Source organism: Panulirus ornatus, chromosome 51, assembly GCF_036320965.1.
Source record: "Panulirus ornatus isolate Po-2019 chromosome 51, ASM3632096v1, whole genome shotgun sequence".
Classification (NCBI taxonomy): domain Eukaryota; kingdom Metazoa; phylum Arthropoda; class Malacostraca; order Decapoda; family Palinuridae; genus Panulirus; species Panulirus ornatus.
In genome coordinates this window covers 4,501,269-4,519,383 of record NC_092274.1, presented here as the reverse complement: position 1 = coordinate 4,519,383, position 18,115 = coordinate 4,501,269, and the positions used below count along the sequence as shown (strand labels likewise).

Below are 18,115 nucleotides of genomic sequence, written 5' to 3'. Positions count from 1 at the left end.
GGTGTTCTACACCTGCAGGTGAGGAAGGAGGTGCAGGTGTAGCAGCAGTATTAACCGCAGGTGTTCTACACCTGCAGGTGAGGAGGTGCAGGTGTTCTCACTACAGCCAGACATCTGGGAGTCACCGAGGGACGACGTGTACATCAGGTTCAACATGAGCAACCAGCAGGTGGCCACCAGCCTGACCCAGTTCACCATCTGCTCCAGGGTCTACCTCACAGCCCTGACCACACTCCAGGTCCTCCTCTCCTACGCCACGGCTGACAGTTTCGACAACGCCATCATGATGTGTGAGTCCAGAGTGTACTTTCCGTGAAGCGGTTCCTTTGTCTGTCATTAGGCCGTTTTGATGAATGTTTCTTCCCCTACACCTCGAAGCTTTGGAACTCTCAACCCTTTCATGCCTCCTCCAATAACTATTACATCTCACCTTTTAAAAGAGGTTTTTCACTTCCTCCAAAATTTGTAAATCCTTTTTCTTTTTTTTCTTTCATCATCCTGTCTATATTTCAATTTAGGCCTGGACGTCTATCCTTGACTGGAGCCTGCAGCATAAAAGAGAAATGATCTAGAGAGTTTCAGAACCTTTTAAGAAGGCTTGGCATGGGGTTCTCCTCGACAAATACCCTTCGATTGGTACCCCTGTGGTAGAACACGAGACTCCTTTGTGCTCTTCTGTGATACAGTGCGTATCAGTACCTGGTAGTTTGTGGGTAGAGTTCTTGATGCATTTCTTACTGTAATAAGTCCATCTTCTACCATTGTATAATGCCTTTAGAATGAACCATTAGTACCGTTCCAATGGTCAGCGTGTGGCAGTTTAGTGGAGGTGATCAATGAAATCTTCTTCGAAAGAGACTAACAAATAGTCTCTCACTTGCCTGTCTCCTCAGTTCACATGAATGTTACAGTTTTATAGACAGTTTGTGGTGGCGTTTTTGGCACGAGTTACCGGGAATGTGATGGATGATGACATTGCCAGTGACAGGTGATAACATTGTTCACGACAGTATGACAGGTGATGACAGTCTTAGCGACGGTATGACAGGTAATGACTGTGTTAGCGACAGTATGACAGGAAATATCGGTGTTCACGAGAGTATGACATGTAGTTAGTTTCTTCTTTGGTACTTCCACTGCAGTAGTTGTTGATGGAGCAACCTCCTTCTCTTCTATTGCACCGGTACTGGTGTTCCTCTGGGTTCTATCCCATAACCTAATATCTTTTGTTCTCTTCATAAACGAACCCTTTTCTTTCATTTCTGTCACTTTATTGAAAAGCTCATGATTACAATATACACTCCAGCTCATTTTCCTTTTAATGCTAGTTCTTTTTCTCTCACTAAACTTGCAGTGTTAGTGCCAGACATCTTGGAATGGGGAAACATTAACAATTGTAGTCATTTTTCGTGAGTAGACTACATATCTTCCCGCCCCGTAAGGCGTGAACCCCGAGGCACACATCGACTAGCTTCTGCTGCTTCCCCACAGTACCATTGTAGAGATTGGCCACTCCAGACTTGACCGTTATGATAACCCCCACTTCCCTCACACAGCTAACTAGTGGACACTATTATTTCTACTTTATATTTACGCATATGTTTTCCCTTTCTTATGAGACAGCCTTTATCCGGGGCGTTTTTTTTGCCCACGTTGGATGCTATGAAGAAAATAATGATGTCACGGACACAGTTAACGAAGACATTAATTTGTGGGTGAGGAAATAAGGTAATTTGAAAGGTTTTATTCGGTTTGCCATTTGGGTGGAGGGAAACGTATTATGAGTCTTTCTCGTCGGAAGTTAAGGCAAACATGACCAAAATGTCTTTTTTGATTGAACGAAAGCCCTTAGGATGAATGTCTTTACTTAGCTGAAATACTTTTTGAGTTTTTTTTATGTGTGTCTCTTTTAAATGCCATGATTATTCATTTTTTCTCCCCCTCTCGACGGCAGACATCAGAGACGGGTCGCACTTCTTCCGGTACAACAACAAGCCTCAGACGGCCATTGAGAGGCTGGAGGTGGGCACAGTGCTGCGTCAGTGGCGCCACTACTGCCACGTGCTGTCCGGGGACACGTACACGGTGTACGTGGACGGCCAAGCCCTGGCCAGCGGGCCCATTGTGGTGGACGACCGCCGCCTCCCGCTTAATGGCACCTTCGTCGTCGGTCAGGAGCAAGACGGACTCTCCAGGAGGTTTGACAGCCAACAGATCCTGAAAGGCTTCGTCACCCAGGTCAACATTTGGAGCTATGGCCTCTCCGCGGGGGACATCGATGACATCAGCAACTGTAAGGAGAATATGGTCGGTGACGTGATGTCCAGCGACAGAGATGACCTGGAACTCGTAAATGTGGAAGTCGCTGGTGCTCCTCTTGAAGGAATCTGCCGGGAGGTGGGAGACATCATCATCTTTCCAGAGAAGCGACCCTTTTACGATTCAGTGAAGATGTGTCACGTTATCGGCTCGGAGCTCTACGCCCCGCTCACCAGGGACAAGAACAACGAACTCTATAATATAACAGCGAGGGAAGAGTTTTGCGCCGGCGTGTTGAACCTTTGGATCGGCGTTACGGATGTGAGAGAGGAGGGAGTGTGGAGGAGAGTGAGTGACGACCAGACTGTCACCGACATCAACTTTTCACAGGGGCAGCCCGACCACTTGAGGTCTGAGAACTGTATGATGATGGTGAATGATCAGGGGCAATGGGCCGACTTCAGCTGCTCCGACGTGAACTTGGCCTGCGCTTCCTGCGAAGTCCACCTCGATGTGCCCCTTTACGTCAGGGGACTGTGCCGGGAGAGGAAGACTGAGACGATGTTTGAGATCCTCGGGTATGTGTCGGGGAAGCCATTTTTTCACGGGTATTACGGGATCATCGTCCACTTCGATAGTAGGAAATGGCTCCTGCTCGACACAGACACCAACGCGACCCTGGCCCACCTGAACCTCCCCAACAGGAAGTTGTATCCCTTCGGCAGGCACCGGTGGACGCTGCAGAGCCCCGTGTGTAACCAGGCAGTGGGTAGCGAGCTGGAACTCAGCCTCTCCATCTGTAAGGACGGGCAGTACATGTGTGACGACGGCCAGTGCATCGAAGTAGCGGCTCGATGCGACGCTAAGGACGACTGCGCTGACGAGACCGACGAAGACCATTGCTCCATCCTCAAGATCCCGGCTGGGTACCGGAGCTTCAAGCCTCCAAAGAACATGGAGAACCCAAGCCAGCCACTCCACCCCGTTCTCAAAGTCAACTTCCTCCGGTTTCTTATGATCGAAGATGTTCAGGAGACAATCCATATCGAGTTCCTCATCGAAATAAGGTGGACAGATTCCAGGATTAAGTACCGCAACCTCCGCTCGGATATGCTGGACAACCAGCTATCTCAAGAGGAAGTGGGCAACATCTGGAGGCCATATCTAGAGTTCCCGAACGTCAAAGATGGGAACGTGAAACTACTGAAGGAGAACTTGTTCGTTCTGAAGGTCAAAGACCCACTGCCTGTCGACTTCAATGTGGTTCAGATGGGTAAGATTGTGTTCCATGAGTATTTGTCGTATATTCCCGAATGAGTTACCCCACATCATTTCCAAGTAATGCCTGATATAAAGTCATCTAATTTCAGCCATGTTTGAAAGATAGCATAATAGTGTTAGATAATGTAATAGAGAAGAATATTAGTCTCCTGGTTTCCAGGGTTACTTTGCTGGGTTCATGCGAACACCTTAACACATAAGTGTTAACTTATATTTAGAGGTGTTAACGGAGTCCGGTTCTATGATGTTGCATTGAGCGAAAAAGACAAACTTTAGCGAGGCTGTATTACTGACAAGTATTATAGTATTGGACGTAGCGCAGTCTTTGAGCTGAAGAGCTCCTGGAAAAGGGTTACTGGGGTGTGAAGCGTCTGGGGTAAACCATGGAAAGTTTTCTGGGGCCTGGATGTGGAAAGGGAGCTGTGGTTTCGGTGCATTACACATGACAGCTAGAGACTGAGTAAACGAATGCGGCCTTTTTATTTTTATTTTTCCTAGCGCTACCTTGTGGGGGTGGAGATGGTATTTCACGTGTGACGGGGTGGCGACGGGAATGGATGAAGGCAGCAAGTAGAATATGTACACGTGTATATATTTATATGTCTGTATGTACACGTTGAAATGTATAGGTACGTATATGTGTGTGTGTGGACTTTATGTATATACATGTGTATGTGGGTGGGTCGGGCCATTTTTTCTTACGTTTGCTTGCGCTACATCACTAACGCGGGAGATGGCGATTAAGTATAATGAATATGAATAGATGAATATATATATATATATATATATATATATATATATATATAATAATGTGTGTGTGTGTGTATGTATAGTGAGTGTCCTTTTTTATAAACAGATGAAATCTACGGGGGCAAGGCTGCGCTCATGGTCCAAAAACAGCATTATAGCGGCAGCTTCGTCTGCAGCTTTGACGTGTTCTACTACCCCTTCGACGTGCAGCGGTGCAGCCTCCTGCTCCAGCTGTCCTCCCTGAGCAAGCAGCTGGTGGCCTTCACGAACCAGAGGTCGTCGGCCCAATACGGCCAGGACTCCAGGCTGCCCACCTACTTCGTGGACGACTTCTACGCCCAGGTGACGAGCAAGCAAACGCGCGAGAGTCATATAGAGGTCAGTACAGATCTGTTTCTCAAGTTGGGGAGGGGAGGCCTATGGAGGTCAGTGCTGGTCTTTATCTCAAGGTAGGGAGTCTTAAGAGGTCATTATACATGTGTTTCTCAAGGTTGAGAGTCTTATAGTACAGATGTGTTTCTCAGACCTAAGACACAAGTTAGTTAATGTCACTGATCTCTCATGTCTTGCTGTACTTGAGCTTTAGGTAGAAGTTAGTACACACAAGTTATTAATCTCTTTCTTACTGCTGAAGATCAGCTTTGAATAGAAGTTAGTAGCCTATGTATTTGTTATTAACCTATTGCTAAACAGATTCTGATACAGTTGATGAACATTATTCCCTGGCAGCTGTGAACACCTCACACCAATTTTTTTAATACGTTTTCAGAAGTGCGGCCCGTTAATAAGTCACGGTTCAGAATGGTAACCGCTACATCTCTGTACGAACATTGTGGACAGTATGTGCTCTGTTGGCAATGGAGACTTGTACTCCCAATTCAATTTGTCACGTTGGTTTTGGGTCATCCTTGCTGGTTTGTGCAGGTCTGTACCAGGACATGCTGGCTGTGATGCAAGGAGACTGATTTTTCGCCATCCAGGAATGATAAAAGGCCGAACTCATATTAAATTGAATTTACGAGGTAATTTCATTACCTGCAAGCTTTTTGGTGGAAGCAGTGGCTCAAAGAAGGTAATCCTGTTATCATGTTTTGATGGACATTAAGATCCATAATTCACAGTTTCGCACACACACCAACCCCGCCGTTCATTGGCTGAGGCCTGGCTTCTCCTGAAAAGATCATTGGCCCGCATTTCAAACGCGTGCTTAACAATGGCCCTTCGATTTTCAGAGGAAATATTGATATGACACTCATTAATCTCTCCTCTTGGTTTCCATTGCCTCGAGAATAGTGATTAGATAGGTCATTGATTGCGCCACATGTTGCTTTGAAAGCTCAGGTAATGAAAGTTGATATACGTGTGAGATGACCATCTGGCGTTTAGTAGATGGCCACATTGGTGTCCAGTGGACGGGCACCTGGTGTCCAGCTGAGGGCCATCTGGTTTCCAGCAGATACGCAACTGATGTCCTGTAGATGGCCACTTGATGTTTGCCCTACTCGTGGATGTTGCGCAGGTGTAAATTAAGGCAGGGAATGTTCCGCGCGAGAAAAAGAACGCTGATAAAAGTCGGGTGGACTTAGTGTGAATCGGCTTGAATCGTGTGCTTTATATTGAATATGGTTAAGGAGTGAAGAGAAACGGTAATGTATGGAGAAGATAATGATGGTAGGACATAATCCTTGGGAATACCATTGTCGACATGATAAGGATGAAGTTCTTAGTTTCCTCTGCAGTGGAACAACTGAAAATGAGATTTCGCAGAGAACAGAGAGAAGAGGAAAACCAAAGGGAGTGAGTAGCACATCCTGTTAGATGCTTTAGAAATGTTGAGGAGTCACGACTGGAGATAAGCTATGCAGGAGACGCATCCAGGAGGCCTTGCATCGCGAAGGCTGTGCTGTTGATGTACAAGATAGTGTTTGAGACAGTAGATGCTGAGGAGAGTTTGAACGACACTGGAAGTAGCAGAAATGAAAGCAGTGAGGCTATAGCTGGAGTTGTTATATCTCTCCTTTCTTCGGGATGGGCTGCACTAAGGCATGCTTCCAAACGGAAGGGAAAGTCTTGGTATTTTCGACAGACAACATAGGTGAGCAAGGATTGCTCTTACTTGAGTGGCACACTCCCTGAGAAGCGGAGGAGGTACGCAGGTGAACCATGCGCTTCGTAGACATACATGAGCTTGCCCAAGGAGACTATGGTAGGAGACTGGGTAGATATACCAGTAAGAGAGAGGATGAGATGTGGAATCGTCTAATAACAATTACAAGACCATAAATGGTCGAGAAGAATGGTTTTCTCAGAGAGCTGATGGCAAAATATCATGTTCGGGAAAATATCAACTTTATTTGGAAATATTTCGTATCAAAAACTGTTCTCTTCCATACAGTTTTTGAGAAATTATAGTTTTATATATTCCTGTACCCAATGTTTGTGTCATAAACCATCCATCCTGGGTCAAGAAGCGACCTCACATGACCCCAGTGGCTTAACATTGTTACTGTGTGTCTTCTTGGAACCCCGCAGGTTGGCTACACCCTCACCAGAAGATACACGCTCATCGTCTTGTCTATCTACTTACCCTCGCTCATGCTACTGGCTATTGGCTATGCAACGCTCTTCGTAAAGGTCCACATGCTAGAGGTAAGTACCTCTCTCTCTCTCTCTCTCTCTCTCTCTCTCTCTCTCTCTCTCTCTCTCTCTCTCTCTCTCTCTATCTATCTATCTATCTATCTATCTATCTCTATCTCTATCTATCTATCTGTCTATCTCTCTCAAAGAGCTCCACCCCACCCCATCCTGCACCCTCTCCCGCGTTATCTTCCCAGGTAGACTAACAATTTGTTGTCTTACGAACTAATGTGATTGATCACCGTTCTGAAGAGATGTTTCCTATCTCATACCTTGCCTTTTATGAGATTGTTTTTCCTGCTCAACCTGAAGTATCTCTGGGAGTAGGACACCTAATTGCCGGCCTAAACCCTAATATCCCCGTGCTTTGTCGGTCAATTATTTTACCAGTTTCAAGGCACTCATTAAACACACACACACACACACACACACACACACACACACACACACACACACACAAACACACTCACACACACTCTTAAGGAATGCAGTGGTTAGTGTTGTGATACCTAAAATGCTGGGCCCTAAATCGATTTCCGGATAGGACAGCTTTTTCAGGCAAGTTTCCCTCATAAATCTATTTTCTTTGGTAGCTTAAACAGAAAACGCACACTTTACAATATAATGGCAAACTATTATAAACGATTTTTTGTGGCCCTTTAAGTGTAATTTACAGGGTCCTACCCTTTAAGGGAGGCTAGTCGATGAACAAGTACCTGGCATAAGATGAGATATGTATAGAACACCAATGGAAAACGTTATCCCCCCTAACACAATTATATGACATTGGGTGACAATTAGCTGCAATTGATAGTGTCATTAGCGTATTTTTAATTTGTTCCTAATTGTTTCTTCGGAAGTTATTAACCTTTAATCATTTCATTTAGTAAGAGCAATTTTTCCAATACAAGATATGAATTTGTTGGAATATATGACACATAATTTACGACAACCGCGATTTCCTCCATGATTGTCTGATTACGTCACGTCATCGTGAGTTTCATTCATGTAGTTGTTTCTCTGGTGAAGGTGCGTCTGGTGGTGAGCCTGACGACTCTGCTGGTGCTGTATACATTCTTCAACCAGACGTCCTCCTCGCTGCCTCAGACGGCCTACGTCAAGATGATCGACGTGTGGTTCTTCTTCTGTACCATCCTGCTCTTCGTCATCATCATCCTCCACGTCTTCGTCGAGAGGATGACCTCGGGCTCGATCGTCCACGTCGTCCAGTCATCCAAGGTATCGCCCCGTCAGTTCCTCAGGGTAAACAAGTGTCACATGACGCCGGAGACGCTGCTGAAGGTGACACGTACGTTCCTTGGGCCAGCGGTGATCCTCGTCTTTTTCTCGGTCTACTGCTACATCTTGTTCCTGTAGGACGCCGTGTTTAACTTGAAGGGGTAGGGTAGATGTAGTCGCCACAGTAACTTTATATCCCAAATTAATTAAGATAATGACCAAATATTGTTTATAACGGTCGATGGGCAGATGCAAACACAGATCTACGGAGTTGTAGTGCCTTACACTATATCTTGTATTAATGATCATACAAGGGCGGTAATTGTACGACAAAAGACGGGTTTACATTCTATACTTAAAAAGCTGCAAATTATGAGTTTGAGATCATCTTGAAATAATCGTAAAGGTGCAAAGATATGAGCTTTTCTTATTGGCTGTTCTGATGTGTGGCAGCGATGGACTAGTTTGAATGTAATCAGAGCGAGGAAAGTACCTTATTAATGGAAGCTTGATATCTCGTGAGCATGACTGGAAGAAGGGTATTTGTATATAACTGAGAAGTTACTTTCAAGTAGCACTATGGCAATATTATTGATATTAAATAATGTATCAGGGTGGATCCCAATCTCACTTAGATTAGCTCTACGTACATCTCAGACGCACTGTGACCATATTCTGTTGATTATTACGAATTCGAATTCATGCTATAGCCTATCATTACTCCTCAGATAGCACCGTGGTTATGTTATCAATGTAGCGTAACAGGTAATTATGTTGGTTTTATAACCCATTTGTTGTGAACCCTAATATTTTCGAATCATCATTTATCGGAAGGATCACAAATCCTAATTTCCTAAATTTTATATTTTCTAAATACTACATGTACATTATTGATTCTAGTAACTTACCTCCCAACCATATACTCTTAATACCTTCCACAAAGAATCTATCAACCCTATCATATGCCTTCTGCAGATCCGTAAATGCTACATACAAACCCAACTGTTTGTGTATGTATTTCTCACATACATTGTTTAAAGCAAACACCTGATCCACACATCCTCTACCACTTGTGAAACCACACTACTCTTCCCCAATCTGATGCTCTGTACATACCTTCACCCTCTCAGTCAATACCCTCCCATATAATGTCCCAGGAATACTCAACAAACACCTCTGTAGTTTGAACATTCGCCTTTATCCCCTTTGCCTTGGCACTATGCATGCATTTCGCCTATCCCCAGGCACTTGACCATAACCATACGTACGTTGAATATCCCTGTCAACCAATCAACAACACAAGTCATCGCCTTTTTAATCAAATTCACAACTATACCATCCAGACCCTCCGCCTTGCCGGCCTTCATCTTGCGTCAAGCTGGTACTTCCTCACACAAATCTCCTTTCCAAGCTCAGTTACTCTCACCACTCTCTTCTACCCAATATTCTCTCTTCTTTTCTGAAAAGTTGTACAAATCTTCAACATTGCGTCCACAAGATAATGATTAGACATCCCTCCAGCTTCCCCTTTCAATACATTAACATCCAAAAGTCTGTCTCACACCCCATCAATTAGAACGTAATGCACTAACGCTTTCTGGCCATGTGTGTATGAGAGTTTTGAGGACAATGATGATAATGATAGGCTAAAGGAAAGGATGGTTTACATAATGTGAATTTGTTTGTTGAACGTTGTGTAGATATGATTGCAGTATGTCCTATTCTTTGATGATATGGTTACATGTAGTATACATATGTTTGTAAGAGGATGTAATAGATTTTGTTGGTGAATCTGTGTGCCGTAAAAGTATTGTGACTTTGTGTAATGAGAATTTAGAGGAATGTATGAGGGGGAGCAACGTGTTTTTGCTGAGGTTAAAGAGAATGTTGAGTGGAGTAGAGGCGATCTCGCATTGGAAATGATGTGTATAAAAGTTATAAACGCATTTCATTTGGAATGAGTTAGTTGTGAATGTGGTTGTTGAGTTATATTTGAAATGGTTATGTTGCTTTAAACAGAAAATGGTTATTGGTGTTTGACGATATGTATTAGATGTGTTATTTTAGTATGATTGTATTGTTGTTATAATGCCATGGATTATGTAAAGTTGTAACGTGTACGAAGTAAAATTGATGGTTATGATCATTACATAGTAAAGTAATGGTGTGGGAATGTGACATGGGCTGCACGTAGGTGTATGCGAGATTGTGAGCAAGTGTCTTGCGTCGTTGTACTTTGAACGTTAAGCGAAAATGTGTGGTTTACCATTGGTTCCTAGCAACGTCATTTATTTGATAAATAAGTTTTGATAATGTAAAATATATACGTTCATAATTGTATATATATGATAGTGAAATGTGTGTGAGGACTATATTTTCGTGACGTAATTTTCCCAATCGAGATAGTTTGTTTCTTACGCTGGAGAAGGATGTTTATTATGGATTTTCTCTATATTTTTCTTATAAATGAATATTGTTTTGTTGTGATGATTACTTATTTGTTTATTGCACAATGAATAATAGGGCCCTGTATAGAGCGTAGAGGAAAGCAGTAAACGATATCGGTTGTGTATTTGTAATATGAAGGCTGAATATAGGCATGTGAATGTTAGGAAAGATGTAAATTGATGGAAATTGTAAATAGACGTAATAATAAGTCGACTAAGCGCGTGTGCATCAGTGTTGGATGGGTATTTGTCGATGAGTCGTTCAGTAATGTGCATTATGTTACTTTTAGTTTATAAATTGATTTTCTGTCATGTTTCAGATGTGTATATGTAAGTGTGTTATCGTTGTAATGTTGATGAGTGTTGAAATGTTACGTAAAATGTTTTAATATGAAATTTTGTTGGGTTTAAAGATTGGTGAACCGGTGGTTAAGCGTGTTTGACAGCGTTCAGTGATATATATATATATATATATATATATATATATATATATATATATATATATATTTTTTTTTTTTTTTTTTTTTTTTTATACTTTGTCGCTGTCTCCCGCGTTTGCGAGGTAGCGCAAGGAAACAGACGAAAGAAATGGCCCAACCCCCCCCATACACATGTACATACACACGTCCACACACGCAAATATACATACCTACACAGCTTTCCATGGTTTACCCCAGACGCTTCACATGCCTTGATTCAATCCACTGACAGCACGTCAACCCCTGTATACCACATCGCTCCAATTCACTCTATTCCTTGCCCTCCTTTCACCCTCCTGCATGTTCAGGCCCCGATCACACAAAATCCTTTTCACTCCATCTTTCCACCTCCAATTTGGTCTCCCTCTTCTCCTCGTTCCCTCCACCTCCGACACATATATCCTCTTGGTCAATCTTTCCTCACTCATTCTCTCCATGTGCCCAAACCATTTCAAAACACCCTCTTCTGCTCTCTCAACCACGCTCTTTTTATTTCCACACATCTCTCTTACCCTTACGTTACTTACTCGATCAAACCACCTCACACCACACATTGTCCTCAAACATCTCATTTCCAGCACATCCATCCTCCTGCGCACAACTCTATCCACAGCCCACGCCTCGCAACCATACAACATTGTTGGAACTACTATTCCTTCAAACATACCCATTTTTGCTTTCCGGGATAATGTTCTCGACTTCCACACATTTTTCAAGGCTCCCAAAATTTTCGCCCCCTCCCCCACCCTATGATCCACTTCCGCTTCCATGGTTCCATCCGCTGACAGATCCACTCCCAGATATCTAAAACACTTCACTTCCTCCAGCCTCTCACCATTCAAACTCACCTCCCAATTGACTTGACCCTCAACCCTACTGTACCTAATAACCTTGCTCTTATTGACATTTACTCTTAACTTTCTTCTTCCACACACTTTACCAAACTCCGTCACCAGCTTCTGCAGTTTCTCACATGAATCCGCCACCAGCGCTGTATCATCAGCGAACAACAACTGACTCACTTCCCAAGCTCTCTCCTCCCCAACAGACTTCATACTTGCCCCTCTTTCCAAAACTCTTGCATTTACCTCCCTAACAACCCCATCCATAAACAAATTAAACAACCATGGAGACATCACACACCCCTGCCGCAAACCTACATTCACTGAGAACCAATCACTTTCCTCTCTTCCTACACGTACACATGCCTTACATCCTCGATAAAAACTTTTCACTGCTTCTAACAACTTGCCTCCCACACCATATATTCTTAATACCTTCCACAGAGCATCTCTATATATATATATATATATATATATATATATATATATATATATATATATATATATATATATATATTCCTATGAGTCCACGGGTAAAGTGAAACACATAGGAATATCTTGATCACGCGAAAAATTACGATCCTTTCCTATATATATATATATATATATATATATATATATATATATATATATATATATATATATTCATAAAATAACGAGTTCAAAATCAATCTTTTACATTTCTTACAACAAAACACATTATAACTATATTATCAAATACATTTCAATATTATATATATATATATATATATATATATATATATATATATATATATATATATATATATATATATATATATATATATTATTTATATTTAATAAATAAAATATATATATATATATATATATATATATATATATATATATATATATATATATATATAAAATATATATATATATATATTTTATTTATATTCAATAAATAAAATATATATATATATATATATATATATATATATATATATATTGAAATGTATTTGATAATATAGTTATAATGTGTTTTGTTGTAAGAAATGTAAAAGATTGATTTTGAACTCGTTATTTTATGAATAATGGTTAAGATAATTGTATCACATTGATAGATGTTTGTAGAAAGTACCTAAATGGATTCTATAGATTATTACTAAGTATAGGAATGGAGGAGTAAGGTCTGGTCGTAATTATTAATGTTGATGAGGTAATGGGCGTGTAGTTCTTTTGCTGGTGTGTATGAATTCCTTTTTGCATGAAAGGATATGTTATTTTGTCTATTATTTTTTGTTCATATTATGTCAGTACTGTTGGTAGTACGTTGTCGACCAATGTAATATATGTGTATAGGATTATGTTTACAAGATGTGTTGATAGATTGTTTGAAGCGACTGTTTTGTGGTTGTTTGGTGTTCGTTGGGTTCAGCCAATCAGGAAACAGTTCCAGGATTTTACTCAGCCAATCAGGACACTGTTTCAGGGTTTGAGCCGGCTCCAATGTTGTCGGTGTGTTGATGTCTCGAAATTTGCATCATGAATGCTGGTGGTCGCTATTTCAGTAATTTAATGAATGTATTGTTAAGTTAAATAGTGTAATACAGGGTTTTAGAATGGGGAAAAAATGTGTGTATTTATGAATTTTATGAATTCAATACTGATAGAAATTGCATGTAATGTTATTGATGAAGTTGTTTAAGAATAGGAGTAGTATTGTTTCATTGGTTTGCAGAGAATGAACCTTTTGAGTCAGTGGTGTTGATTTTGTTGTTGTTTAACGTAGTTACATGATATGTATGTATGTATGTATTTAATAATGTAATATAAATAACTTGATATTACTGTAATGTATATATTATCGTCCTAAAGCAGACTAAGAATGACTTTCTCTTAGTTAACCCAATGTAATGTTAGTATAGTGTTACTGTTCAATGTAATTCATTTTTATGTTAATGTAGAATGTTGAGATGTGTTTTAGTATAAAGATCTCTATATATAAAACATATTGAAGATGTATATTTTCTTGATTTGACAATGAAAATGTTATGGTTTGATTGTGTAATGTATGGTGGGTAAGATGATAATAGCATAATGTTTTTGTATTGTATTGAATTAGTAGTAATTGGTATATAGGAACGGGGGAGGGAGGTTGGAGTAGTATGCACGTGGGTTTGAGTAGGAATTGAATGTAAATAATGCTATCGAAAAGACTGGGGTAGTGTACATTAATCTTGGTCATTTTCATTAATTCCTTGTGCTATTTAGCGCCAAAAAATATATAGATAAAAAGGATGAAAATTTTTAGTTTGGTGAATATGTGTGGAATGGCAAGGAAACCCAGAAACGCTGGCCGTCAGTTGAAATGTCATTAAATCGTTGTAAGAGTGTTAGTACGTAAGAGTGTTAGTACTAATTTGTTTGTATTGTTGGATAATTTTATATCATCATAGCATTAATAATCATGTAAGTAGATAGGCATTTATAATATTAATTGAAATGTTTCTGTATTGTTGATCATGTGACATGTATGTATCTCTGGCTAAGTTGAGAGTATAATTTTTTGTCAAGAAATGTCAATAATATTTCTATGTAATGTTTAGTGTAACTAAAACATTATACATAGATGTAAGGTTTGCCTCATTGTTGTTATTTAGACGTAATGTGTTCAGTGTGTCTGTTAGTTAAACGTCTAGTTAGATTGTTCACTTTTTTGTAAATATTTGTATTTCATTCATTATGTTTAGTCTTAAAATTATCAATATCTGTGCATATGTTTTATCTGTATTTTCCTTGCAATAGATTATGTAGTTCATTAACATGAATCATGCATGTGATGTGACCCATATGAATTGCACATCATAGTTCATGTCTTGCAATAGTATAAGGAGACGTCTAATAATATTAAGAACATGGTAGTTACATGTGTGTTTTATATTGGAAGTGCTTCAGTGCAATTGTACATCCAGAAATACTTATCTTTACATTTGTGTATGAGAGCGTGAAGGCCCTCACACTGGGTTGTAGTGGATGAGGTTTTCTGGCTAATTATTGTAGGTAATTTTTCATGTTGAGAAGGCTTATTAATGAGCAAATCATTATTGAAAACATGATCACGTTTGATCATTATGGAAGAGTCATTCCTCACAGTTTATACGTAAGGAGTAATGTGTGGGGAAGTGTGAGGAGCAGGTGTGGAGTGACTGATTGAATTGGATGTCAGTAAAATTGTTATTGGTCGAGGTATGAATCATTGGAGTGTGAGGTGTATAATGTTGGTATAAAATGTGATGTAGGTTGTTATATATAAGGGTTGAGAAGGGTTAAGTGAGGGACGATTTGTTTTCGTTGATCATTATTAACTTTGTATGTTATTTGGGGGAATGGTGGGATGATTGAAGAGAAGGTAGGAAGATGTAGGTTGTGTCGGTAGGTAGGTAACAGTGGGTCGAAATCTTGGGTAGAATCATGAGAGAGGAGTAGCTCTTATGACGACTTGGTCATGAATGTCATGTGTTGGAGTTTGTGTGTGGAAGTGGCGTGAGGTCAAGGGGTGTGAGTGGATTTCCTGGATCAGTGTTTGAGGGAGGTGTAAGATGTGGCATAAGTTGATGTGTTGTTGGGGTTTTATGAAAAATAAATTGATTTTGTTGAGATATGTATAAATAATACATATATTAAGGAATTTGGTATTGCTTAGGTATGAAGGTGAATGTTTTGGCCAGATTATGTATTGATTTAATCGTTAGTAGATGATATTTGTTATGTTAGACATTAGATGAATACAAGTGGAAATGTGAAATTGTAGTATATTGTAAATTGTATTTATGTTTAATGTGATATTGTAGTTTTTATGTTTTGTTATAAGAAAGGTAATGTATTTGGGTAGGGATGGTAAATGTTGAAATGAAATGAGCTGTTTTTATTGTTGTCTCATTGCTAATGTTTTGAGGAAAGTAAAAGCGTAGAATATTTCTGTCTGTATTTTTGTAATTAATTTATCTTATGATTAATCGCCGTTTTCCGCTTAAGCCAGGTAGCGCAAGGAGACGGTCGAGGAATGGCCAACCTACCCACGTACACATGTATATACATAAAGGCCCACACATGTACATATACATTTTAACGTATACATAAATGTATACATATAAGCATAGTTGTTGGCTTCATCAAGTGTCGTGGGCAGGCCGGCCGGCGCACACGATATAGCATTCCTTCCACCCCCTCACCACCAGCAGCGGGCCAGACCAAACACGACATATTCGTTTACACTCAGTATGTAGGTGTCATGTAGGGATACCATAGCTCACTTTCCACATCCAGGACCCACAGTCCTTTCCATGGTTTAGCCAGACGCTTGACATGCCCTGGTTCAATACATTGACCACGTCAATTTTAGGGCTAATTATGAGTGAGGAATAACCCTTATGAACACAAGGTATAAGGTCGTGATTGGAATGTGGTGTGTGTGTGTGTGTGTGTGTGGCAGCGGCGTGTCACGGTGGGGTGAGGGAGCGGTAGTGGAGGTGGAGGAGGTGTTGCTGGGCCAGTGTTTGAGGGAGGTGTGAGATGAGGCATAACTCCGTTGATGTATTGTTGAGGTATGGGTTGTTTTGTACATTTATGCCACATCTTACACCTCACTTTCCCAGCAACTCCTCCTCCACTGCCGCTCCCTCACCTCACCGTAAGACGCCGTGCCACACACACACACTAACTCCACCACATTCCAATCACGACCTTATACCTTGTGTTCATAAGGACTATTGCTTTCATCATTCGACCTAACATTGACGTCCTATTAAACCAGGTCATGTCAAACATGTAAGTTAAACAATGGAAAGGTCTGTGGGGCCAGCATGTTGAAAATGAGCTGTGGTTTGGCTACAAGACAGCTACTTAGTGAGTGTGAACGAATATGTCGTGTTTGGTCTGGCCCGGTGCTGGTGCTGGTGGTGAGGGGTGGAAGGAATGCTGTATCGTGTGCGCCGGCCTGCCTAGCCACGACACTGGATGAAACCGCCAACTATGCATATATATACATATGTATATATTTATGTCTATGTATGTATACATTGTAATATATAAGTATGAATATGTGTGGCCATTAAGGTATATACACACAATATGAGCCATTCTTTCGTCTATTTCCTTGCGTTACCTCGCTAACGTGCCACATGACGATAAAGTGAAATATATATATATATATATATATATATATATATATATATATATATATATATATATATATATATATCTTTCTTGTACTTCCCCTGATGATGTGATTATTACACACAACTGCACATGGTAAGATGTGGTATTTCATGTCCCCGTGTACTACCAATATCACGCGTTAGATTATGATCCTTTGTTATGCATTATGGTGAAACGGCAGAGCATTGCCGGAATGTATACATACTGCCATTTTACCAAGCCAAACACGATAAAGGTGAATGTTCAAATTACAGAGGCATAAGTTTGTTAAGTGTTCTGAGGAAGTTATATTGGTTAAGAGGATGAGATTAGGGAAGAGAAACGTGCTTTTTACAAGTGGTACAGGATATGTAGGTAAGGTCTTTCCTTTGAATAATATATGTTCGAAATAGTTAAGAAAATAATTTCTAGGTAGCATTTATGGAAGTGCAGAACACATATGGTGGATAGATATGCTTTGTAGATTATTTTACAAGTATATAGTATGGGAAGTGAATGGCTGTAAACACTCGAAAGTTTTGACCAAGTCATGTATACTATAAGGAAGACAGGAAAGTAATTGTTTCCCAGTCAATGTCGGCTTCCAGCAGGGGTCCATCATGTCTCTATGGTTGTTGAATTGGTTTTGGGCTGAGCTGGTTAGGGAAGTGAATCCAAGAAGGTGAATGCAACAGTTTGGCAGAGAGGAACATATTTGCCCTCTGCTCTGGATGACACGGGTTGGGAAATGTCACTTGTTGTTGTTTGGTGATGATACAGCGCTGGTGGTTGATTCACCTAAGAAAGAAATTAAAGGAATTGATCATTGATAAAATATAGGAAAGAAGAATTTTGAAAGTTAATATGAATAAGAGAAACATTATCAGGTTGAGGGACAAATTTTAAGTGGTAGGTGACTTTGAATACAGAAGGAATGAAGGAACAAGTGTGAAAGTTAAGAAAGCAGAAGTGAGTAGGCGAGGAAGGGAAGAATGTGGGAGTGTTATAAAATGTGTGGAAGGCG

At 40.4% G+C, this 18,115-nt stretch overlaps 1 protein-coding gene across 1 annotated transcript in view; it reads left to right on the top strand.

The window, feature by feature from the left end:
• LOC139764746 (uncharacterized) overlaps positions 1-18,115 on the top strand; it is a 53,486-nt gene that overhangs the window by 6,162 nt on the left and 29,209 nt on the right. Inside the window, exons 3-7 of the mRNA XM_071691611.1 lie at positions 28-290; positions 1,955-3,532; positions 4,397-4,668; positions 6,823-6,939; positions 7,957-8,166. Coding sequence (XP_071547712.1) covers positions 28-290; positions 1,955-3,532; positions 4,397-4,668; positions 6,823-6,939; positions 7,957-8,166 — 2,440 coding nt within the window. The remainder of the gene's footprint in view (positions 1-27; positions 291-1,954; positions 3,533-4,396; positions 4,669-6,822; positions 6,940-7,956; positions 8,167-18,115) is intronic.